Source organism: Pseudopipra pipra, chromosome 5, assembly GCF_036250125.1.
Source record: "Pseudopipra pipra isolate bDixPip1 chromosome 5, bDixPip1.hap1, whole genome shotgun sequence".
Classification (NCBI taxonomy): Eukaryota; Metazoa; Chordata; class Aves; order Passeriformes; family Pipridae; genus Pseudopipra; species Pseudopipra pipra.
The window spans coordinates 70,159,552-70,186,867 of NC_087553.1; the positions used below are offsets into that span (position 1 = coordinate 70,159,552).

At 39.8% G+C, this 27,316-nt stretch overlaps 1 protein-coding gene and 1 long non-coding RNA gene across 4 annotated transcripts in view; both read right to left on the reverse strand.

Annotated features, from left to right (window-relative positions):
• LOC135415034 (uncharacterized) overlaps window positions 1-27,316 on the reverse strand; it is a 621,260-nt gene that overhangs the window by 480,949 nt on the left and 112,995 nt on the right. The gene's annotated exons all lie outside the window — the stretch shown is intronic.
• CELF2 (CUGBP Elav-like family member 2) overlaps window positions 1-27,316 on the reverse strand; it is a 558,920-nt gene that overhangs the window by 306,406 nt on the left and 225,198 nt on the right. For all 3 annotated transcript variants that reach the window (XM_064656529.1, XM_064656521.1, XM_064656523.1), the window contains one exon: window positions 2,933-2,968. Coding sequence is in view for 2 of the 3 variants with exons in the window: in XM_064656521.1 (XP_064512591.1) it covers window positions 2,933-2,968 (36 nt within the window). In the remaining variant the exon portion in view is untranslated. The remainder of the gene's footprint in view (window positions 1-2,932; window positions 2,969-27,316) is intronic.

Below are 27,316 nucleotides of genomic sequence, written 5' to 3' on the forward strand. Positions count from 1 at the left end.
TCATGTTCCATTTAAAATTTAATTATGTAGTCTACAACAAGAAGTATCTGAGTACTCTAAATAGGTCATGCTATGAACAACTTAATATTATTATAAAGTTTTCCTTCTGAAGATCTGTTCTTTGATGTGCTGTTGCGCACAGAAAGCCTTTCTTCGAAAAAACAATATACATTCATAGCTATAATAATGTCATTTAATATAAAAATTGTAAAGCTTCTTTATCACATTTTAAGTTTGAATTTTCAATTCTTTCTCTAGCTTGAGCTTCCTCAAATCATCAGGAATAACTGGTAAATTAGAATTGACACAGTATAATTGTGTTGAATATTTTTATATCTTTCTACGAGCAGAGTTAATCTATTAACTTTCCTTCTAAATGATGTCCACCAACTCACATTTTTCTGCTTTTGTCTATCAATGTTATGCATATTTCAGCAGAGAAGTAGTGTAATCTCTTCTTCCTCTTAAATATAATCAGTAGAGAACCATCAGCAGCATTTAATGGAAAATTACTATATTAAAAAGTCACCACTGACCAAGTCACTTTGTTATATTTGCTTTTTTTGAAAAATCTACACACGTGACTTTTCTTGGTTACTATAGAAGATGAAAAAATATTCACAATATTCTTTTCTGTAAGTTCTGACTAATTACAGGGCTTTAAAGGAGCAAATCCCTAACTCCTCTTCTTTAATTAATCTATGAAAAATTCAGGAGTTTTTGAGAATTTTCTTTTATTTTTTTTTTTATTTTTCTAATGACAACAAAAAACATTCGTGCCGCCAGTGCCTAAACTTTCCTGACAGCCAGACAAAATATTCCAAGTACAGACACATCTGTTCACACTTACATCATTTGCAGTTGAAAACCCCCTTTCACCAGGTTTACAAATGCTTGAAAAAGATTTGAGCAGTCCTGGGTACAAATACATCCACGAGTCATTACTGCTCCGAGAAAAGGCATCTTGTTTATCTGAGGATTTCTAGAGTTATAGGGGGCTTGCTCTGCCCCACTGCACAAAATACAACAAGCACAGTGATGATGGGAAAGTGGTTATTAATTTCAGCAAGGTGCAACACCTAGAATTTTCTGTGCTGTAACGTAGTTTCAGGGTGAAGATGGAAGAAGATGTGGTGTCGGTGGGGAAATTAGACTATTTCACTGTTATGAATTAATAATACCAAAGTGATTCTCTTGAAATTTGAAAGAACAAAAAATATTAGATTAGTACATCACACCATAAGATTAAAAACCCCAAAGAACTGCTTGTTTAGAGAGATGCAGGAACAGGTGAATCCTGAAGGCTGGAGGACAAGCCAACCTGCACCCAGCTGGAAACATTTGTTTTAAATCATGACAAGATCATTTGGTTTAATATTTATAACACAATTACAGTCCCTTGTGCACATTGCTGGTATAATCTGATTTTTACTTGTGACATCTTGCTACAGTTGAAATTAAAGCCTTGTGGTAATAATTCAAAAAGCACATTTAGACAATCATTAATGGCAAGTACAAAACAGGATGTTTATTCAAGCACTTATGTATCTCATTCTAACTTCAATTTGAAGTGGAATTCATTTCTGCAGTATAAGAACTTCATGTTTCCAGTATATTAGTCCTATAATACCTAACCAATTGGGGTATGCAGTCAAATTGGAAATATTTTAGCACTAAAGCCAGTAAAAGATACAGCTAAGCATTGATGTTGACATTCCTAATCAAGGACATGGCTACTCTGTTGAATCTCTCTTTTTTTTTTTTTTGGTAAGCATGAAGAATTGCAATTATATTGCAAGAAAGATTAAAAAAATCTTTTGTGTCAGGTAGGCCTGATCATTGGTCAGCACTTCAAACACTTGGCAAAATTTCACCAGCATATTTCCTTAAACAACTTTGGATATCAAGTGACAGCCATAAAAACAAATTTATCTATTAAATAAACTAATTACATAAATCACACAAGTTTGTACCAACAGAACAAATTGTTTACAGAGTGGGAAAAACATCACATATAGTGAAAATATACATTTTTACAGCTTATAAATATAAGCAAGTCAACTAGTATATACCACACACACCCTAAAGAAAGGCACGTATTTTTTCACTGCCTTAGAAGTAGAAATAACTTATATGTATTACCACGTTTAAAGAAAACTGACTTTCTTGTTGAAATATTCCTTTTACATTATATATTATCTGAACTACAACACTGCTTTTAATCAGAGGGTAACAAAACCCCCCAAAACCATGACATCACTAAAATCCCCTGCATCTCAGAGAGCAAAACTGGTGACAGAAGGTACAAGTGGATGGAGAACACCTTTTTTTAACTCACAGGCATCTCTCCTAAGTGACAGGTTACCATATCAGATTTTTGTGTTTCCCTTCTCTCCACCTTTCTGTATGATTACAGCATTTTATTGCACCCTCTGACAATATGTAGGCAGGTCTCTCTTCAAAAACCTCTCTCACAGCCTGGGAGTCTTGTCTAGTTCTATTATTTTATGAAAAGCTTTCTCAGCACAGAAGAATCTGGTCTAAGCTGCTTTCCAAATGAAAATGTCTTAAGATCACAGTGTTTCTTCCTCCTACCTCCAGGTTTCCCTCCCCTCATGCCTCAGGTGAAATGTAAAGCAAAAGCCAAACCACCTGCAATGGGTATAATTGCACAGCTGGAAGGAAGCCACAGCTGGGATTTTTCTCATCAGGAGCACAACTGTGCTGAGCCTCAAAGCCACTTCAGCATGTTGCTTTAACTGTGTGGGTTTGGCTGTGCCAGTATTTCAGTGTCTGTGGCATGCAGCCCCAGTTCTCAGTATCCCAGCAGTTTTCCTTAGGAAAAGGATCATGTTCTGGCTCAAAAGGTCGTGCTTCTTTCAGCACCTTCCAGACACTGACACACAGATGCAGTTTAGAGCAACTTGCTTACCTTGGTAATGTTCCAGATAACTCTGTGGCAGTCTCTCTGAAAGACACAAAGTGGGAAAAGATTAACTTGTGTTTTAAATAGCTATGAAATTTTAAAGAAGCCTTTATACTGCTTGTATTTTGTAGGAGTGCAGACACACGTACACGGCTTCGTACGCAAACGCGTCGCTTGCAGATGCGATGCCCCCATGATCGTATACAAAAGAATGCGAAAAAAACAGATGACGGAGTGTGATCTAAGGATTTCATCAGAATAAAGTTCTCCGTGGTACAATTACTCATTTTTTTAGGCATAAAATTATCACTATTTCAAATGCCAGCACTGCATGATCTTACATATCCAAAATGCAGCACTGGGCCAATTTCCCTGTGGAAAATGTTCCCTTTTTTTTCAAGTGCTGCAGCAAAAGCAAGACATTAGACAGTTCTACAATCATGTTATGCACTGAAAAAAATACCATGTTAATGTTAAATCTTCTTATGGTAGGTTTAAACTATAGTTATTTTCCAAATGCATGACTTCATATTTGGAAATGTTACTTGTCTGAAACTCTCTTGTGGGTTTGCAATTTGTTTGAGGGAAGCTGAGTGTGTGATGGTGAAAGCAGGCTAATGTAGTGGTATGTCACATTAAAGCACAATTAAATACATTATCATTAACTAAGTACACAGTCCTTAAAATACATCCCAGATCTACCATTGCTGTATGTCCTTGTTCCCCTCCCCAGCACATTTGCTTAGACCTTATCCAAGCATGAGGAAAACAGTTGGATAGCTCCTTTTCTCCTTTCTCTCCCATTTATAAGATCCTAAAAAAAACCAGCAAGGAGGCATAGGGGGGTTTGTTGCCCTAAACTGGACCAGAGGTCCATCTCATTTCACACTTTTCTCATCCAGGTATGAAATCTCTGCCCTATGGTTAAGTTTGCTGCATGAAAGGTAACAGGTTAGTTCATACCCTGTTTGCTTCAGCTGAGATACAAATTGCAAAATTTCACATCTGTAGCTTGGAGCTTTAGAACTGAGGAAGAAAAAATCCTTCCATCCACTTTTACATATGGGGGAGGGAATCCTTTTTATAAAGGGTGGTGGTAGTAATTAAGACAGGTCTCAAAATCTTCCTTGCCTTAACAATTTCCCAAACTATGGATCTAATGATCTCTTAGTATGGAACCAAGCCTATGCATTTTTGTTGCAAGGGTATAAACCTTATATATACAGTTTGAACCCCCAAGCCTAATTTATTTATGAATCCAAAGGAAAAAAACCACAAAGAAATATATTTTTGAAGGCTCTTCTAGAGTTTCACCATGTTCTGAAGTGACTTTTTTGATGAGGCAACTACAGAGTTATTTTCTTAAATACCACAATAACCCAGAGCTCCTCTTCAGGAGGTCTTTCTAGATCCCCTGTGCTCTTTGGCTCTATATGAACTATATGAGCAGCTACAAGGGTCTAATTTTTTTAATTATAATTTTTTTTTAATTGAGTGTCCCACAGTGACACCCAGGCTATTTCCTTAATAGTTACATTGGCAATTGCAGACTCTATTACAGTGTCAGAGAAGAAGAAATGGGCCCTCTAAACACGCATGGCTTTGCATTTTCCACTGAGTCTCCACCTCCAAACTGTGCAGTTTGCTGGTCACAGAAGGTAGCCTGAAACCTCCCAGTGTTTTGCTTCAAAGGGCACAGATCAGAACTGTGTTCAGTGGTTGCAAAGAAGAATAAGCAAGAAATAAAAAGATGGCTCACACCTTTTTTTTTTCACGCACCATTCAGCAGCAGACCAGCAGATATTTAAGCCACCTCAGAAGAGCTGGTTCCCACCCCATCTTAGGCAGATGGGTACGTATTTAGTAGGTGCCTCTGATGAACAAAGTCCATGATATAAATGACATCAAAGGTGAGAGACAGGAGCAAGAGGAAGTGAATGTGAAGAGATAAGAAAATTAAATTAGAGTGGGGCAATACAGACTTGGTTTCTATGGGATTATGTGATACAGCTGTACATTTTAGATATTTTATTTTCATTAAACTCCCGCACATTGGTATCATAGAGCCTTATTTTCCAAGCCCTACTCATGGCTTACACAGTTCAAAGAATTAATATCATATTTTTTATAACCTATCAAAGAACTGAATCACTAAATGATTCCAACAGTCAGGATTTTTTCCCCTTCCACTGCTAATCCCAGGCATCATCTCTTTTCACTGAAATGCCTTTTTTTTTTTGAGGGAAAGAATCTGGACTAAAAAGTCAGGCCGGACGTTTTTTGTTTTTTTTTTCTAAAGGGGTTCCATAGCATTTAGCTACCTATTACTGTTCTAATAGCAGAATAGCCCAAACCTTTTTGCTTTAGGGTGTGGGAGCACATTTTATAAAATAGCAGTTGCTCATCCAGCTTAAAGAGACAACCAGGCAAATCATAGGTGGGTACTGCAGGAAGCATCAAAGAGCAGAATCAGGTAGGTCTAAAAGAGGATGTTAAACTGGAACCACACTGTCGGCTTCTGAGCAGAGCAGTGAGTGATTGGTGCATTTAAATTTCTAAAGATTTTCATTTTTGTTAAATAACCCTCCCTACAAGAGATGTTAGAGTTGTGAAAACAGTTATTAAATAGTCGATATAGTGGTAAAAATTCTGAATGTGATCAGAATGTTAAACAAAGACACTGCAGGTCTTTAGCATATACATTTTTAATGTAATTAATTGTGTTGCCAGTTTCACATTTGGTCAGATCAAATTCCAATTTTAAGCAAAAATATGTAAGGTAATGATTTTTGAAATATAGATCCAACTCAAATAAAACTCAAACTTAAAGTAAAAGAGAAGTCTGATTACTTCCCAACTATCCAAAGATTTCACTGCTTCTCATCAACTCAGTAAACACTTACACCGTAAAAACAAATTAAAACTCCCTTTAGATGATGAAACTAAACATATTTTCTTAGAAAACAAACACAATTATCCCTGCAATGCCACTGGAAATAAATGGCATGTGGACTGCTGAAGATGGTGAATGTCCACTGTAAGTGTCCTATAAATATTAGGAATTGAAACACTGCTCTATAAATATATTTCATGGGAGTTTAAAAAAGAAAATCTTATGGAGCAAATTACTCATCAAGAAAACCCTTAAAGTTTATTTAAAGATAATGGATACCCATTCTGTAGTATTTCAAGAAACCGAAGCTAGACTTGTACAATCAATTTTCAGGCCCCTAGTACTCCCCAATGACACACACAATAAATATAACTCATAATTTACTGTATCTACAGGGAAAAAAACCCACTTGGATAAAAGCAAAAGAAGGATAATACTCAAAAGGAGGATGAATATAAGATCATGTATTTTCACATCCTGTCTATAATACGAAAAGATGACCTTGAAAAAGGGTGAGGATGGAAACTTGAATGCTTCATCGGAGCTGTCCCGAATTCCACTGAAATCAGTGCCAATGCGAATGGGATAAGCTAATGCACAACAAGGCTAAGGTCAGAAGAGGACAAGGCTATAGACCCTGGAAAAGCTGTTACATGGAGGGTGACATTACAGAAAAGCAGTCACAGCATTTCCAGGAAGGTCATTTGCAATTTCCAAGCATTTTGTGCTCAGCTACAAAGGATGGATCTGGGGCAGCAGAAATGGTACATATGGAAGATGAAGGCGCTGTTGGAACCAGGAGGGTGCTGGGCAGGAGGTCTACAGCCCAAGATGCTACACCCTCACATGAAGTCTTCCAAAGAAGCAAAATGCTGGCTTACAAATTGCTCATGAGACCCGCGAAGAGCTTTGACGTACCGAAGAAGCTCTGCACTCTCAAGTGAGGGCTATGTAGATATTATTAAAGCCCAGAAAGCATGAACCAAGCACCACACACACACTTTGTCATTTCTCTCTTCAGGCTGAGAAATCCTTCCCGTAGGATTGGAGTAGGATGTATACCAAAGCAGAAAAGTATAAATATTTTAGTCAAAACCTTATAGTGAAGTGGAAGTGGGAAGATCTGCATAAAGATCAGCAAACAGACTTCACTGCCTAATAGTTCTGTTTGAAGAGAGTTGTTTGGGAAAACTCTTCATAATATCTGGAAAGTGTTGTGTTTGTATTAAATGCTTTGTTCACTGAGAAATCATATGGTGCTCTGCTCTCAGAGGCTGACTGGCAGCTGCTGTTACCCACCTACATGCAGGATTTGGCACAACACAACTCTGAGGTTAAACTGTGCGATATTTTGCACAGTTTGCCAAGAGAAGTTGTGGCTGGCCCATCCTTGGAAGTGTTCAAGGTCAGGTTGGATGGGGCTTGGACTAACCTGGTGTGGTGGAAGGTCTCCCTGCTCATGGAAGGGCATTGTGATGATTTTTGCTGGGTTTAAGAGTCTATGATGTTCTTCTGCAGAGATGTAAACTGAAGCACAGGAGACAGGGAAGGTTCTAAAGGGCAGCTGAGGTCATCTTATATAAACTCTGCTAGTTGTATGCCAGGAACCTTAGCAAGTACCAAGTTCAAACCATACAAGTCAAGACCATGCACAGAAACCAGTTTTTCTTCTGCAGTATCATGACCCTTAATGATTTGGAAGCTGTAGGTCTCCACTGAGCACAAGTTTTTTTCTGAAAAGGAAAGCATATGGATTCTAGCTAAGCAATCTGTCAGGGTGCTGGGGAAGATGCAAAAAGAAAGGCAGCAACACATTCCTGCAATCGTGTCACCGTTCTTCCTTTTTCCATCTCACACTTTGGGGAGAGGATAAAGCCCGCCTACGGCACAGAAGGCACATGAGGATAAGGGCAAGGCTGGAGAATGGATCTGTACTCTGTGCTATTAAGAATGCAGTAAAGCCTCAAGATGCAGAATATGGGAGTCTTCAATTTTTGGCAAGAAAAACGTCCAACCCAAAGTCAGCAGCTGATATTTAACCAGGAGGGTTAGAAGGTCCTGTCTTTTCGAGGGCAGGAGAACATGACCCCTTTGATTCCCTGGGACGTGTAGCAGCAGTTAGTTCTATTACTTGTGCTCAATTTCCATGAAGTACAAAAAAAAACCCCAAAGGTTAAGCTGGTATTTCTGGTTTGGGTGAAACGTTCAACCCTTTACTAAACACAGTCTCAAAACTGACACAATCATTAATCTTACTGGAAGGGATATATTTGTAAACAGAAATAAGTACAAGCTGAAGAGAAATGAGGCATTTGGGAGGATCACTTGAAAAGTTATGGTTTGTTTTTTTTTTTTTCCATGAATATCCAGTGTGGGCATAGGTGGATGTGTCAAATGTGCTGATAAGATATGTGTAACAAACTGCAATCATGTTGATACCTAGGAAGTTCTACCTTGAATATTTTCATATATTGCATAACCATGAAGTTGTTCGTTGTGTTGCCCCAGTGCAAATCTGACTTGCCAGAAAAAACAACTCACTGGATGCTTTTAGCCACTTTTTCCTTGCTGTGCCTACAGGGAGACACTGCACCACTGACTCAGCTAAACAAGAAAACCAGGGTAGAGAGGGGTCCAAAACTTACCGTTGAACAACACCCCTCAGCTAGAGCGATGATGGCTCCTGTGACCACCAACTCAAAGAGATACATCCCATAACTTTCAGTGGCTTTTAACCAGACCATGAACAAACAGCTTTTTTAATTGTAGGGTTCATGCTTGCAGACGCTCGTTGCTCCTGCACAGACGTGCATCAGCAGCATGGCAAAAGATGGCCACTAATTGTCAGTATAAAGCAGAACTAAAGAAAAGTTTACAAAGGGATAAGAAGGATTTTCCACTTGAAGCAGGGGAGAACAGCTGAAGAGGAACTTTAAATTAGCTTTAAAAGCAAGGTTGTATCAGGAGGAATATAATTACTTTCTTGGAGTTTCACCAAGACTTGGGAGTCAATGCAGAAGGGTGTTGTGGGGTTTTTAATGACCACAAATGGTCAGGACATTGATTTCACATTTGAGGTGAAAAATGGCACCTTCAAAGACACATTGTTGTTTCTGCTCTTCCTAAAAATCACATGGGGGACTACGTCTGAGTTGACTTGGAAGAATTAATAGTGTGTATTGAAATACCATTGTGAGACACAAGATATTTCACTGGTCTTAAATTGGGTAGTTTCTCAGCTTTGTTAGAGCACAGAACATAAACAAGCTACGTTTGGATAAAATACAGGGTTTAGATTTTGAATTCAGTTTTGCTATGACTAATTTAGTGGATTTCAGAGAAGGCTTTGTTTTCTCTATATCACATGCTTTTAGCATAATTTTTTGGTAGAATTGGTCCCTATGACAACTAGAGATCAAAACGGTCAAAACCAATTTCATCTTTTAAAAAAAGTGAAACTATTAAAAACTATCAAGATTTCAAACTGATACTTCTGTAAGTATTTTATCTTTCACACAGTAAGCAGCAAATAAATACAATGCCATTTTAAAGCCTCACACTGAGCTTAGCTACCTAAGAAGGATCACACATTTACAGCAGAAATACTGCATAAACAGTCTCTGAATGTGCTATTTAAGTACAAGCTAAATACTCTTTTTTTAGGAAGTGATGTAACAAGTTCATATGTAAAAATCTATTTCTATGCAAGCTGACATTCTGCAAGATTAGCTGACTGAGATAAAGGACATGAGCAAACATGCTTGTTGTTTTCTCCCACGATTATTTTTTAAGAGCTGCATTTTTCACTATTCTAAATTTGCTACTTTTGAATTTTTTATTCCTCCTCAGGTGAGAGGAAAGAAATCTCTGTGTATACAGTGATAATCACCTGCCACCTAAACCATTCAAGTCTAGTGTAACCTGAATGCAAAGTCCATCATCCTGCATGTAAATAATACCCCAAATTGAACCTGCCCTCATCGTTGTGACTATTTTATATATTTTATAAAAAATTAAATTTTTATTTAACTCTCACCCCAACATCTTTAAAGACAGTAATATTATAACTTGCAACTTAAATAAATGCCAGCTTACAAGTTAAAGCATAATTCAGGCCAAATCCTCCCTCCTTGCAATTTAACTACAACTCCCAGCTAAGATCTTGGCCTCTTGTCTAACTACCCACCAAGGACATCAGATGAAAACTTCTCTCTCATATATCTTCTGCTCTGGTATTAAAGAGCAAGATAAAAATTAATAGGTGGAAGAAACACAGCAGTGTCCATTTTAGAGAGTGGTAATGGGGGCACGGATGGGATGCAATTCAGCCAGGGTCATCAGGGAGAAATGCCAGGGCGTGGAGAAGAAATGAAGAAAGATCCCACTCTGGTGCTTTGCTCCAAGGTCAGACCCTGCCTTCATGGATTTGCAGATATGGCTCTTGCAATACAGGAAATGCTGTTGCCATGTGTTTTCTCAGGGAAGTGCTTCATTTTGAAAGCTGATGGCTTGGAAATGAAGGAAGAAAGCACCACGGGTACAGAATTTGGCTCTCTGGCACACAGGAAGCAGCAGAAAGAACATGGGGGAGAATCCACCACGGTACCAACTCCTACACCATCACCCTGTTAGCACAGGGACAGAAAGAAGTGATGCACAGGCAACTGTCTTAGGGAGCTGTATGAGCTCAGTAGGAGGAAAATACCCTCTGTCTCTCTCCAAAATGAGAAGAAAGATCATCCAAAACAGAACAGATGTTCCTCCCCCATATGCTCATTGAACCTAATGCAACCTCCCAGAGTAGAAAATCTTACACATTTGGCACTTGACTGACCTGGAGCTCATGGTACCACTGCCCCTGGTGCAGTGATTATACTTTATCACCATGTCTTCTTACTGTACAATGAAAGGAGGGGAATCACACCCAAAGTCTCAACAGTAATTTGAGGTCAAACAAATATAGAACAAAAGGAGAATTATGGGTTATGTGCTAATTCAGTAGAATTATGGGGTCATAAAATGGTTTTTGTTGGAAAGGACCTTAAAGATCATGCCATGGGCAGGGATATCTTCCACTAGACCGGGTTGCTCAAAGCCCTATCCAACATGGCCTTGAACACTTCCAGAGATGGGGCATCCACAACTTCTCTGGGCAACCTGTGCTAGGGCATCGCCACCCTCACAGGGAAGAATTTCTTCCTAATATCTAATCTAAATCTATCCTCTTTAGTTTAAAGCCATTTCCTCTTCTCCTGTCACTACAGTCTCCAATAAAGGGTCCCTCCTCATCTTTCCTGTAGATCCTCTTTAGTACTAGATGGTGCTAGAAGGTCTGGCCAGAGCCTTCTCTTCTCTAGGCTGAGCAACCTCAAGAAGTCATACAATCACAAGGTTGCATAAGGTATATGAAGGAAGACAAAGAAATTATTCAAGTACTATAGATGATGATGTCCTAGATGATTTCCTTATTTTCTGGGATGTGGCACAGGGCTGCAGTAGGTATCTTTTGTTATGCAAGAATTTGTCATGTTTGTGTAGGGTGAGAGGCGCAGTTATATGTGTCATTTACACAAGTGTCTTTTATGATGTAGCAGCTGCTGGTTGGGTAAAATGCTGGTGTCTTCAGTGATGAATGCCAAAAAAAAAAGCCACCCAAACGACTGTTTTCTACTGAATACCCACACCTCACTCTTCACACCTATATTCCCCATCAAATTTTGCAATGCTAACAGTTCAAAACTTTGGTATTCCCTGCTGTCAGATGTTTTCACTAATATACACAGACTTCAAGCCACTCACAAAATTTGGAGGCTTTATTTAAACTTATTTCAGAGAAGTAACTCTTGGTTCTCTGCCAAGAAATGCCAAGCTTGGAAATGGCATCTCATACTGATCTCTAAATACTTTAGTGAAGCAGAACAACTTGAATACTTCAGCTATTATGTATTCAAGTAGTTACTCATTTTCTTATCCAATGCATACTGGGCTGAGATGCGCATTTGGGGATCTCTGAAGTTTTGTGAAGCTGAGGGACTTCTAGAACAAACTGTGATACTGAGGTATAGGTCCCCTAGAAGAACTAAGGTAAGTTAGGAAGGGGGTGGTCTTCTTTGCTCAATTCACAAAAACCCAACCCAACCCAAAACCACACAAAATCCAAACAAAACAAAACAAAACCCTCCCCCAAACAAAACAACAAAACAAAGAAACAACCCCCCTGAAAATCCCACAGACTTCCAGGCTTTGGGCGGGGTCTTTCCGCTTTCAGTTTTGAGGGCAATGCACTCTTGCCGTATTTTTCCAATCAGAAGGAACAAATACCAGAAATCCCACAAGATCAGCTTTTGCTGAAGTGCCACACAGTAGGAGGGATGCTGGACATGGCCACATGCTGTACCAGGGACAGATGCAAACTGCTCTACCTGCACTGCCTGCTATGGAAACAAACCTGGCCTGATAAACGCTGTTGCTACTTTAACCCAGCCTCAGGGGAAGCATTCCATGACTTTGGAAAAAACTGCTTTTCTTTAGCATCAGATAGGTACAGGAACTGCTGAAAACAGCTTGTCTCTACCTGGAACACCAGTGTTGCCAACATTTCCTTCAGACATCTGCCCATATTGTCTTTTCATCCACCTGCTGAAAGAGTTACTTCCTTTCTCCAGCTGGTAGTCAAGTATATAGATGGTAAGATTGACGGAGAGATAGACAACAGGTTACTAAAGGCATATAGTGCCTTCGGAAAGCTTCATAAAAGAGTTTGGCGAAATAAACACTTGAAGAAAAGTACAAAGATCAGTGTTTACAGAGCCATAGTGCTGTCTACTCTTCTATATGGATCTGAATCATGGGTCATCTACTGCCACCACCTGCAACTCCTAGAACGCTTCCATCAACGCTGCCTCCGTACAATCCTAAACGTCCACTGGTCAGATTATGTGACTAACACGTCTGTTCTAGAACAAGCAGCAATCACAAGTATTGAGGCCATCTTGCTGAAAACACAGCTACACTGGGTAGGGCATGTCTCAAGGATGAAGGACCACTGCCTCCCCAAGATCTTGCTTTATGGTGAACTTGCCACCGGCTGCCACATGAGAGGAGCCCCAAAGAGAAAATACAAGGACTCCCTGAAACAACATCTCAGCCTTGGCCATATTGATCATCATAACTGGTTTACTCCGGCCTCCAATTGGAAGGCCTGGAGACACACCATCTTTAACACTGCGGATGCTTTTGAGAACACACACAGGATCACTCTCGAGGAGAAAAGACAATGCAGAAAGAATATTCCACCTAAGGAGTCTTTCTGCTGTGACTTTTGCAACCGGACGCACCTATCTCACATTGGCCTTTTTAGCCACCAGTGCGCTTGTAACAAACGTGGGTAGAGCCCTTCCCAAATCTTTGTTCACGAAGCCTAGCCATGATGAGGAGTCAAGTATAAATTCATTGCTTAGTTCCTTTCTGTCCTGGCATCTCCTCCTTGTAATCTAAAATACAACGATGCCAGGTTGAAACACGGGATGGAATAGGAAAAATGCAGAAAGGACTCTGAACAAGGCTGCCAGCCAGCAGTCTGTGTCCCATTAGCTGCAGTTCAAAACAGTCCTCATATTTCCATAAATACTGCGGTATCTTCTGGAGTATCTCAGCACAAACTGCAACAGATGTTGGATGCTATTATTTCTTCATTCTTGCTCATTTCTTGTTCATCTGTTATTTTCTTGCCTCGTTTTTTTTTTTTCTCTTGCCACCTGTCCTCACACAAATCAGAAATGTTTAAAAAACCACCGTCAGGTTTTGTGCTTATTGGTCCTTCTACCGCTGCTCAAAATTAATGGGACAGGAGAAGAAAAGAGATTAAGATCTAACTCACTGTCTTATTTTTGACCTTAAAAGGATGAGTTGAGTTTATTTTTGACAACCCTAAACAGACCCGAGCTGACCACCTCGGGAAATTGAAGTACACAAGTACCATTATTCTCTAACAAGTTCATAAATGTTACTGAACAATATATAGATGGTGTTGTGAAATTACGATATAAAGTGTTTTAAAGTGTAAGTTACCAGTGATATAAATCTACAAGCAAGCCCTTTTCTCCCCAGCCACATCCAAACCAAAAGATGTTAAGATAGTTCTTTAATGGCAAAAACTATTAGGCTGCAATATGTAGCAGGTTCATCTATTAATCATCAGACCATTTATGTTTCGTAATTCTACCACAGTTAAATAACATGGACTACTAAGTACCTGAATCGGCTATTAGCAACCATTCCTGCTCATTAAAACTCACTTATTTATACTTTAGCAATGGTAAATGTAACCAGCCCTGGAGGAGTGTCACAGTGCTTGGAAATGGCACATTAAGCTTCATTTACCCAGCTACACTCCAAGGCAGAGGGGGAAGGGAAAAATACAGTGATGGTCCATAACAAAGCTCAGAAGCTTTTTGAAGCTGCATTAAGAAAATGACAAATCTTACAAAGAGAGCCATAAAGCTTCCGCAAGTACAACAGTTCTGCAAGGAGCTATTTATCATAGTTTGTTGAAAAGACTCCTACGTTTGATACTATTGGACTGTGAGAGACGATTATTAAATGTAATTACAGAAATAGCACAGAAATAATAGTTTATTGCAGAGCATAAGCAACACTGTATTAACAAAGAGGAGTGGGGAACATGTTCAGCATTTGCAATCGTATCATTAGCTTTTCTGGGAACACATACACAAATGTATACACATCTAATTCCATGTTGGCTTCTACTAACCAGAATTATCCTTCAAGAATTTCCGATCTGGGTCAGCGCATCCATCTATACTTGGAGCAAGAAAGCAGTAGCCAAAGTGGATTGTTATGTGGGTGTCAGCTTTTACTCCTTTTCTACTTAACACAGATTTATTAAAAAACAACCACAACCGGCTGTCAAAAAATACTGCTCACATTTGCTTATCAGCAGCCCTGTAACAGATACATTTTAGCTACACTGCTGCCATTTGAACTGAACGATTCATTTAGAACACACCAGTTACCACGAGATTCTCCACGCAGTAAAACAAGTTTTGATTTCTTATTGCTACCTGCAAGAATGAGTTTAACTTCTATTATATCTACATCTCTGCATGTTTGCTTGTGTGTTCAGTCATCCATTTTACCTTTTCTTTTTGCTGTGAGTGATTTTGCCCAATTTCTCGATGCCGCTTTTCACTCTTGAATATATCTGCCACTCACTTCTTGTGCGTCATTGTCCATCTTGGTGAACTTCCTTTCTTAAAAGCTCACAGTTCTTTCAGAAAGCTTTCTCTGCTGCTTTGGGGGAGACATCGACACTTTTCACAGGCTACAGAGCCAAACAAACTTAGAAGCACAGCTTCTTACAACTGGAGCTATAGTTTGTACCAGCAAATAGGGCAAAAAAATCAACCCTCTGTCAGGAGTTTAAAGGATCCCTTCTGATCTACAAAGTTTTAAAATTAACTCTTTTGCTGGCCCAGGTCTGAAACATTTTGCAAAAAGGTGTTTGGGAAGGAAGGCATTCAGTGACAGATGGGTTTTATTTATTTTTGGGTAAAAGGAACAGCTTAAAACAGGTTGGGAACATGGGAGAGGATTCCTGGCATGTCAAGACAAAGACTGAATGCATCTGAAGTACTGAAGAGATGCAGAAATTACCATCATAGGACCATGCACACGTTCATTGGTAGCATGGTGCTCATTGACCCCTGCTCCTTCAGCAATGATTTGTTTTGGAGTAGGAAACACACTGAGTACTTTTGAAGCTCAGCAGCCTCTTTTAAGCATCTGCACTCCCTCTCTAGTTCACTCTTTAATGACAGCTCAATGTTTTACAGGCGAAACTGCACTCAAAAACAGGAGCTGTGTGCACACAGCTGAAAAAAAAGTGAGGCTGTAAATCAGGTGCAAAGAGAAGAAATCAGTCTACCTTTAGGCATTCACATTCCTGAAAGCAGCGTTTTCACATCGGCTAAAGACTCACCGGTTACGTTTTTGAGGGTTTGAATCTAAAAAAACTTATAGATAGATTGCTAACAAAGATTTCCAACCATGCTGCAGAATCCTCAGGAGCTCGGCGCTGATTATACTGAGATGCTTCAGAAAAAAATCCTGCTAGCCATCCATCTGCATCAGTAGATACACAAGGGCATTCGAGAAAATCTCCCCTGGTCACACCACATCGCTGGTGTAAAAGAAACAAGTTTTCCTTTTGAAGGTTTTTGACTGGTTTGTACGCAGAGAAATCATTGCAGCAGCAATTTCCAGCTGACAATCATCTTGCCATAATAGCCATAAAAATAAAATAAAATCAACATGGATGGAATCTGAAGTAGGAGACCTAAATTATACGTAACTGTATTCATAAAACTACACCTCTGCTCAGAGTTGCTCTGTACACTACACATATGCCAGGATCTCTTAATCTGCTGCTGATGTGCTGCATATTGCAGTTGTGTGCAATTACAGTTAGCTATAATTAAGAACAATTACTGCTTTTATTTCTCCACTTGTTCTTTAAAAAGCACAGTTGTAATAAAACTTTTTTCCCTGCTTTTTTTTTTTTTTTAAAGGTGAATATAATTATACATCCCTATAACATCTCAAATAATTAGTTTGACTCAAGTTTCTTCTGGAACAATTTTCATTTTAACTGTCAGATCTGCCATCTATAGTCAATAGAACACATTGTAAAAAAAATTCTATCATTAACCTTTTTTCACCCCATAAATCTGCAAAAGAAGTTGAAGAAATTGAAAAGTTCATTGCTTAAATATTGAAAGGCCAAATTCAACTAACACCCCTTCCCCAGCAATACCTTCTTAATCATGCTGAAACATTATTGTTATTGAACTAGCTAACTATAACAATAATAAATTAAAACTGAATATAAAAGGTATTTGGCATCTCTCTATATTTTATAGGCTACTTTCCAGCCCTATTCTCATAAAAGAATCTCTCTACTGTATCTTTGTTTAGAATCTACCCATGATTACTAACCATGCAGACTGCAGGGAAAAGTAATTAAGTTTAATAGAAGCCACCCTCATTTTTGAAGCTGCCCTCAATTTAAGCCATAGAAGGAGAGTAATTAAATTTAATGTGTGCCACAGCTTTTAAATGAAGATATGGCATGTAAAATTCTCTCACTCTGTAACGCATCTTTTCCGAACGCTGCAAAATAAGTGTTGTGATGCAAAAAGATAGCAAATTACAACCACCAAACTGTGTTCAGCTCTCTTTTTCTACTGGCTGTCTCTTCTAAATGGTGAGGCCTTTGTATATATTAAGAACAACATAGTCTAAATCATGGGACTTGGGAAGCCTGCAGTCACTTATCCATTCTTTGCCTACGTTACCTTCTTTGATTAACTTTAGATGAAGCTCTTCTGGCAGGGTCCACCTCTTACACATTTTTAATAGATGTAACAAGTTTCCAGTTGCAGCACAAATGTCTAGCACAAACACTGTTCACCAAGAAAATCCTCCCTCAAAGTAGCTGCAGTAGAAGCAGGGATTAATGACATTAATTTCCAGACACAGCCACAGATCTCCCATGTATGTCTTCAGTCTTCAAGTCACCAGAAGAAAAAAACCCCAACAATTAAATTATCCATGGCTCAGTTATTTTCCCAAATAATAATCTTACTACTTTTACACAGAAACACAAATTAAAAACAAGAGATAATAAAAATATTTCACCCTTGCAAAGATGAACTTACTGAATGAGGAGCTCTGAGACTGAAAGAGAATAATTTCTCTGCCCCAGCTCTGCAGGCTCTCTGTGTATGTATAAATAAATATTTCTTTGCAGAGTATCACAGAAGTTTCATCAACTGATTTAAAACAAACAGGGAATTTGAATGCTTGAATTACTTTGCAAAAGGGAGGATAGATACCTGTCACTGCTGAGAAGAAGGTTGGACCAAGATACTAAACTCACAATTAGTTCACAAAAGGGCTCCCAAACTTCTTCCAGGCAGCCACCTCTCCTGAACACATAGTAGTATCTACTACTGGGGTTAAACAAAACTTCTGCACTGAAAATGAGAAGTTTGAATTGAAAAGACAAAACCTAGGACAAAATTTCAAAGGTCTTTGTGTCCAAAGGATCCCCCCAAATATAAGACAGTGGAAAAAAAAAGAGAAAGAAAGAAAGAAAAAAGGGGGACAGGAGGGGAAAAGTAGAGAGAGAATAAATAGAGCCTCTATTTTAATTTTAGACCCTACCACAAATCTGCCACATGCTTCCTCCAAGAGAGGGGTTGAATACTCAGTTTTAGCAGTGTAGAGAACTGATTCCTGTATCCCTAGTGCACACTCAGTGTTGCAGGAACCTGTCTGTACAGCAATGAGACACACGTTTCATCTGCCTTTCATTTCTTTACAAGATTCTCAAAAGTGAACATCCATAATAGCAAACAAGAGGCAGCCAGGGTTTCATGTCTGTCTGTCTCCCTGGCAAAGCCCACGATCCTATATCCATTAGCCTACAGACTGTTCAATAGGCAGATCCACACTTCAAATTGTGAAGCCACTGCTAATATAAATTGCAAGCAATCTGAGAAAAAGAGACTGCATTTGTAGGTATTTTTAGTTTCCTGAAAGAAAGATTTGTTTATCCATATCATGACTAAAAAAAGTTGAATTTTTTGGTTTTAACATAACAAAATAGTGACAAAATTGCTGCTTAAATTCTAATTTTTACTCAATTATATTTTAAAGTGATCCTACCAGATGCTGGAACTAAAGCAACATGATTTTGCTGTATTTATAGCTAAGCTGCAAAACATTTCAACATTTACAAAGAGAAGAAATCTCTCTGCTAATGCCAGGAGAAGAATAAGCTCAAATGCCATTGCACATGATGGCTCTTAATAGTTGGCACAAGGAGAGGAGAAATGTCTCTATAACAACAGTATCAAGGAAATGTGCACTGCAAATATCACATCATCGCAACAAGGAGAGTTAAAAAAAAAGGACTTGTGGAGAGTGTTAACACGAGGACACAACAACCATGTGCTCCCAGGTACTTGGGATGGATGTAAACCAAGGCAATCAGTGGTCTCTTTCCTCCTCTTCCCTAATCTGAAATCTCTCTTCCCATTCAAACCTGCTGTTCATGCCTTCTGCTTCCTCTTAGGAAGCAGTATCCTTTTCTCACATTTCCCAATCAATACTTCAGCCCTTTTGCTGTTGGTTACCAACAAGAAAACTCCCACTGTCCTCTAATATGCCCTCAGGACTTCAACAGAAATGTGGATTGTGGACTGGCTGGCCAGAAGATTAGGGAGAAAAAACTTAAACCGAACACAAAATCAAAGCTTCAGAAGCCTCTCTCCTCAATTCCCACACACAGTGATTGCTAGGCTCAAAATACAACCTTCATCCCTCATCTCATCCTCTCTTTGGAGGCTGTGGGTCTTGTGGGCTCCTGCTGCAATTTACAAGTGCTCCAAATGTTGGTGGGATGCAATTCAACCTGTGATGCCAGAGCAGCAAGGCTACCCCAGGGCACCAGCACACGCCACTCAACTGGTTAAAAATTGAAACAGAGCAAACGGGAAATTTTTTAACAAATGCTTTGAGATTATGGTGCACACGTTACAGCTGTAACCACCCACAGCTCCCTCCTACAGAACAGAAACACTGACAGCAAAAACCATTCACTGCAGAAGCTGAAAAATAACAAAAAATGCAGCAGTAATGATGAAATTAAAGCCTATGGGTATTTTCTGCAAGAACTTCTGCAAAGAAAGAGGGGAAGTTTGCAAGACACAGCAGAATAAGAAAACAGTCTTGGTTTGCAAGTTCATGAGAGGTGCCAGGACTGGTGCACAGGCCTGCACTAGATAAGATGTTACATCACCCATTTCTCACTATGAAGGAAATTATACTTTACTGTAAAATGGTGCAATAGTGGGCAGGATGGAAGGACAGCCTCTTCTTCTCATTATTAAAAATAACCAAACTAGACAAATCCTCAGATAACCTCAGTTAAAAAATTTTCCAAGTCTCCGAGGACAACAGAGCAAAGAGCAGGAATTCAACGTGCAGTAGAAAAAAGGGCTGAGCATTCTGAAACACTCTTGAAAAAGAAAAAGTAAAAGATAAAATAAAAGCAAAAGTATATGCTTTCCACCATGGAACTAATTTCTTGTGTTCACTACTGGCAGTGATCATTCAGCTCTATGGATCAAAAAAATCCTACTGCTACCAATGTGCGTGGTCAGTCAGCAGGATATTCTGTTTCAAATACAAGATCTGAAGTTGTTTCTTTGATTTTTTTTCAAAAGTACGACATAATTTCTCCCTTCTCCCAGTGCCAGTCATGTTCAGGTAAATGTTACAGCTTCTCGAAGTGCAAATTAAAGACAATTATAACCTGGCTAACCTACCCCCTCATTAAAATGCCTGGCACACCTCATTTGCCCGTGGAGTGGAGATTTGCTGCTTGATATTCACTTGAGTAGGGAAATACTCATCTTTAGATGCCATGGACATGCTGATTGCTCTGATCAGAGAAGGCAAAAATGGAAGTGTCTATTTGTCCCTTCAGGAAGGAGCACTGCAATATATATAGAAGAATATATGGAAGAATTTATTGTGGAATATATAGGAGAATTTATATGGAATATGTATAAAAATATATATGGAAGAATTTATTGTCATGTTAGTCAATAACACCATTTGGGAAAGCAGCTTCCATCTATTCCAGAAATAGCATCTCAACGCATGTGTGTTTAGGAAAATTAAAGATTTATCTTTCTAGTGCCAATTGCTTGCAGTGACCACACCTGCTGCACAAGAGGAAAAGTAGGACCAGTGAATGAAAGTGTTAAAGGTCTTAATACACACACCTTAGGGGGTACTGTACTTGGACCTGGTATTATGGACTCCTTATGTATGAGATCCAACTTAAGTCATTGCACCTCCACGATAGGTGGAAATTGGGTGCAACTCAAAGAGCTGTAAACAAATCAATGCCAAAGAAAAAAGTATCAAGAAGAAGAAAAATAACAATCAGCTGAAGTCCTTTAAAAGCAGTCTCAAACGCAGAGAACAGAAACCTCCAACCCTCCTGTCCACAGCAGATACCTCTACAACAGTTTATTTCCAGATGGGAAATCCATGTTAGTGAGAACTTCCTCTAGCTGCCTTATATTTTATATAAATTATAGTCTCTTTGTGCCAGAAGCAGCTCTTTTTGTAGCATTTACAGACAGCACAGGGCACAGCTACAGCTTTGAGGTGTTACTGTGTTTCAGTAGAAGAAAATCCACAAAGCAAAACCAAACAAAAAGGAATGTTTCAATTTTTTAAAAAAATCCTTATTGAAGTTTTACTCCATTTAAAATCCTTGCTTGTTTAGGTTTAAAACTTTATAGTAGGGACAAAAGTACAGGGACATTTTCCCCCGGCTCAATCCCTCAAGAAGGAGTAGAATCAGAGCAGCTCTGCCATCCCACTGAGAGGTGCAAAACTTTCTTGGATATTATTAGTTTATGAAGCCATGGGCAAGGCTCCTCAAACATGGAGGGTGTGGGAGAGCCTATTTGAATAACTGGGACAGATGAATGAGTCTCAACCACCTGAAATCCTTAATAAAGGCCTGAAATTCAAGGGTTGACCTCATTCACTTACATTTGTGGACCAGATTACCATCAGTGAAATTCAAGCCAGAAGACAAATCCCACAAACAAAACCCCCACTTCTTTTTCATTGAAAGATGACCTTTACATTTCAAGAAATGTGTGTCAACTTAAATCTTGTCAGCCCGACCCCAATCTGTCCTATTCCCTGATTGTGTGGAGTTTTTTGCAGAAGCCATTCCCGCCCCAGGCTACGATCTCGTCAGATCTCATAAGTGAAACGGGGCCAGGTCTTTCCAGGACCGTGGGAGACACCTCTGAGGGAACCCCAGATGCTTCAGGAAGTTCTTGCTGGTGACTCTCACAAGTAACACTCTTTGGGTTAATACTGAATCCACACCCCACAACAACACTAAGGCTATTAGGCTTCTAAAAACTTTGTGTTTTAAATGAGGAGGACTAGAAATGACAATCACTTTTATAAACTCCAGAGACATTTCCCCACATGCACAACAGTGACAGTTACATTATCATCTGTCAGCTATTGAAGTTCTCCCCTCACATGCTGGTATTATCAACATGCACAGGATTTTGCCCAGCTTTTTTAAAAAAAACCCAGAACCCAGTAAGAAAACCGACGTTCTTTCTTTTTCCCTTTCACTGCTGAGGTTTATCTCCATACTTCCACATCTTTTCCTGACAGAAGTCTCAGTGGCCCTTCCTTGTTTCACTGCCAGTAATGTGCCTTTTTAATTTTCTTCTATTTTTAAATCTCTTCTAGTCTGGTTTACTCCCAGCATTCACTTCACATTCACCTCCTCTTGCTTTTCACTTGTCTTTTATATCCTGTTCCTCTTCAACAGCTTGCTTTATTCTGGCAGTTCTGATCTGTCTGCATACCCTTGCCTCCAGAAATGCAGCCTCCTATTTCACCTCCCCTACTATCAATCTATAAAATTCAAACACAAATATGTTATCCGTTTCACACAACTTTTTAGTACATCGGGTCTTTTCCATAAAGCCAATTTTTCCCCCAAACCATGTAGAAGGTGAACCTGGAATATACATAACGACCTAGTGTACAAGTTACCAATATATGGCAATATTCAGCTATAACTCATTGCCATTTCACTTACTTCTTACTACACTCTTATTCATGTCTACGTGCCACAGACTGTTCAGATACAAGTTGTTTTGACCTGGACTGCACCCTCCCTCCTATTTAGCAGTGACAAGCACAGAGCATTCCTGAAAATAAGGCCAAGCATGAAATTGGTACATAAGGAATGGTCAGTAATTTTAAGTAAGATTCTCCAATATGGACTCAGCACAGGTATTAGCTGTGCTGTTAATGGTTTGAATCTTCAAGTGCTGTTTACCTGAAAAGGTTCTCACATCTCTGTCTTAGGGTGGAGAAAAAAGATTAAACTGGCTATTGTAACAGGTCTTGATCCTTTAAAGGAGATCTTTCAGTAGAAAAAAGAAAAACGTTGGAAAAAGACTGATTTTTGAAGTGAGCCATGGAAATCATAAATTCCTGTACTCTGTTTTAAAAGTGTTTTCTACACCAACAAAACACAGATCTGTCTTGTTGAGCTGTATAAAGCAAGCCAGCACATGTGAATTGGAGCTTTTTTAGCTATCGCTAAATAAGCTCTACTTGTTAGGTTTCTAATCACAGGCCTTCCGCTGTTTTCTTTGGTTATTATGTGAGATGCATTCACAGGGATCTCAAAGAACAGTTGGAGCACTACAGATATAGTACGTGTGTTCTCTGAAATTTCATTATGTATAGATTAACACCTCCAAACAGGCGCCATCTCACACAATGGCAGCCAGAAGCACAGAACAACAAAAAAAAAGCAAAGCCACAGATTTCAGACTGAAATATTTCCTTGGCTTAGATTCCTTTTTCGAGTTGAGTTCACATACATGAAGAATTTATACCTTTAGACTTTTTTTTTTTTTTAACAAGCTGTAGAGCTTTCTTTTCCCTATTATTTCACTGAAAATAAAAGAAGATTTTTATCCAGTGATTAGGAACTAAAAAGATAAACAAAAGCAGATCATGTCTTCACCAACCTCCTGTGTTTTCAATGGGAAAATCACTGAGAACTTCACAAAACTTGTGCTCTGCTGGGTGGTGGTTGCAAGAGCTGAGAAATAACTTGTCAAATAACAATATTAGCATTCACAGGAGGATCCAGAAATTACATATACACACAGAGGGTTATTTAACTGCACATTCTTTCATTTCCCCTGGATGAAATTGCTACCATGTTACAAAGAAATGTAATTAACTGGCATTGCAAACACACACACACAGGCAGCACCAGCCTGTTTGACCCGCTACCCTGCTCAACTACTTTAGGTGCACAGACCGTATAAGTGGGGCCATTTCCTTGCCTTCCCCATCTCCAAAGTCCATCCAGAAATAATAAGTGACTCTGAATTTAGTTTTCAAACTGCATTTTGTGTTCAATGTAACACTGTTACAGCTCACATTCATCTTATGTTGTAGAATTGTTGATGTTGGAAAAGACCTTTAAGATTATCAAATCCAACCACTAACCCAGCACTGTCAAGCCCATCACCAAACCATGTCCCCAAATGCCACATCTACACGTCTTTTAAATTCCTCCAGGAATGGTGACTCCACCACTGCTCTGGGCAGCCTGTGCCAGTGCTTGACAACACTTTTCAGTGAAGATTTTTTTATCATATCTAAGCTAAACCTCCTCTGGTGCAACTTGAGGCCATTTCTGCTTGTCCTATCGCTTGTTATTTGGGAAAAGAGACCAACCCCCTTCTGGCTACACCCTCCTTTGAGGCAGTTGTAGAGAGCTATAAAATCTTCCCTGAGCCTCTAATTCTTCAGGATAAATACCCCTAGGTCCCTCACCTGCTCCTCATCAGACTTATGTCTGAGATGCTTCTCCAGCTCTGCTGTCCTTCTCTGACACGCTCCAGCATTTCAATGTGTTTCTTGTAGTGAGGGGCACAAAACCGAACATAGGATTTGAGATGCGGCCTCACCAGTGCTGAGTACAGAGGGATGATCTTATTATTAAAGACTGAGGGAAAGAAGGCATTAAATATCTCAGTCTTTTCCTCATTCTATGTCATGATGTTTCCTCCTGCATCCAATAAAGGATGGAGATTCTCTTCAGCCCTCTTGTTGCTGATGTATTTATAGAATCATTTTTGTTGTCTATTACAGCAGCAGCCAGGGTTTCTAGTTGGGCTTTGGCCCTTCTGATTTTTCTCCTGAATAGCCTGCCCCTTTTTCCAAAGGTCCTAAATTCTCTTTTTTTTTTTTCCCCCAGCCAAACTCTCTGTTCAGTCAGGCAGTCTTCCCCATTGACTTGTCTTTCAACAGATGGGAACAGCCTGGTGGTGTGCCTCTAGGATTTCCTTCTTGAAGAATGTCCAGCCTTCCTAGTGAACTTTGCCCTTCAGGACTGCCTCCCAAAGGGTTCTCTCAACCATATCCTAAGCAGGCCAAAGCCTGCCCCACCTCAAACAGTTCTGTTGATCTCCCCTCCATACTTCAAGTATCGAAAACTATAATTTTGTGATCACTGTGCTCAAGACAAACTCTGACCATCACATCATCCACTAGTCTTTCTCTATTCACAAACAGTAGGTCCAGTGGGTACCTTCCCTAGCTGTCCCCCTCACCAACTGTGTCAGGAATTTCTTCCACACCCTCCAAGAACCTCCTGGACTGCTTTCTCTCTGCCATTACTGTGTTTCTGGTGTACAGCTGGATAAGCTGCAGTCCCCCGTGAGAACAAGGGCTAGTCATTGTGAGACACTCCCCAGCTGCTTAGTGAATACTTTGTCTCTCTCTTCATCCTGGTTGTGTGGTCTATAACTAAATCCCACATGCAAATCTGCTTTGCTGGCCTTTCCTCTGATTCCTACCCATAAACACCCCACCCTGTCATCACCAAGCTCCAGACAATCAAAACACTCCCTAATATACAGGGATACTCCACCACCTCTCTTTCCTTGCCTGTCCCTTCTGAACAGTTTATTGCCAACCATTGCAGCACTCCATTTGTGTGTGTCAACCCACCACATTTCTGTGATGGCAATTATGTCACAGTTTTCCTGCTGCTCCGTGACTTCCAGCTCCTCCTCTTTGCTGCCCATGTTGCAGCCATTGGTATAGACGCACTTCAGCCGGGCTATTGTTCCCACCACCCTTTGTGGAGAGCAGCCCTAATTCCTATGCAACCATTCTCAGGTGCTTCCATGGTTTCTAACACATCCATTGCATCCATTGCTGCCACATGGATTTCCATCCTCTGCCTCCACTAAGAAGGCAGACTCTCTAGCACATTATCCCTCAAGCTCTGGCACGCTAGCCCCAAGGCTTATCTCTAGCTAGCCTGGTTTTATCCCCTTCCCACTTCAGATCTAGTTTAAAGTTCTTTTACTGAGCCTTGCTAACTCCCGTGCAAAGATCCTGTCCCCTCTAGGAGACAGGTGGAACCGCTCTGTTGCCAGCTGGCCTGGTGTCATGTAAACAGATCCATGATCAAAACCCCCAAATCCTGCCAGAGACACCAGGCTCAGAGCCAGCTATTGATCTGCTGGCTCTCCTTGTTTCTTCCCTCATCATTGCCTGCAATTGGAAGGATATGGGAGAACACTACTTGTTCTCCTGACTCCTAAACCAGTTGTCCCAAGGCCCTGAAGTCTCTTTCAACTGCCCTCGGACTTCTTGTTCAAGCTTTATTGCTGCCTATCTGAAAAATCAATAATGAATAGTAACAGCAACCTGGCTTGTACAGACATAGTCTGTCCAGCAGAACTAGGGAACTTATACCCCTGTGCTTGGATGTCACCCCACAGGGTGCTCAGACAGAGAATTAAGCCATATGTGCTCTGAAGGATCCAGCTAAACATAAAGGTGGGAGAAAGACAAGGGGTTTGGTGAACAGAGAATCAAAGGGGTCTTGTTACCCATTAATTTATGTCTCAAAGCTGCCCTCCCATGCAAAGTTTTGCATACCTAATAAAGGTTGATCTGACTTTCCCTTGTAGAGTCTACTTTTTCTCCTCTGTAATGCCCTCTATTTTCACGAAAGTGGCAGAAATTAAATATATCTGAGACCTCTGCGCCTGTCAAATTTGGTTAACCTGTATTCAGTGGCGTAAAAAGCCACAGAGACAAGAGATGGAAAAATAAGGGCTGACAGACAATTCAACTATATCATCCTTGCATATTCAGTGAACGGGAAGGGAAGAAAAAAGAAAAGAAGTGCAGCAACCCAAAATCTGGCTCCCCCAACACGTTGGAAATAACCCCACACATTTTTCCTGTGGTCTGTTATTGCAAACCCTTCATTGAAAGGGTCAAAGGATGCAGAGCATCTTGCAGTGAACAAGGGCAATAAAACAAATCCAAATATGAGAAGAGCCAAAATTATCCAAAGCCGGATTTCAAATGCCACAGGAAACCCCAAAACTCTTCCATGACTGACAGCTGATAGGCTTTGGATCAAGGTGGCAATCAGCCTATGATCAATGCTCCAGGCAGACCATGGAGAGTATATCATCAAATAAAAAGAAATTAGAACAGTTACTACATGTTAACCGTGAACTCCAAACACCCAATATAGCCCAACAATTTTACCTGGGGACTCCTGAGCCTCAAATAATAGTGGCTACCAAAATCCCACTGATGTCCTTAATTTCTCTTTGCTTATGCTAGAAATGACAGTCAGACTTGCTGGATTTCACCTCTAATCCAACAAAGCTCTTAAACACGTGGTTAACTTTAGGCACTTGGCAACTGCAAATGAAGAGGAAAAAAAAATAAAAAATGCTTTTGCACTTAAGAGCTCATGATGTGTTAATCTTGCTGCTGCCTCTGGG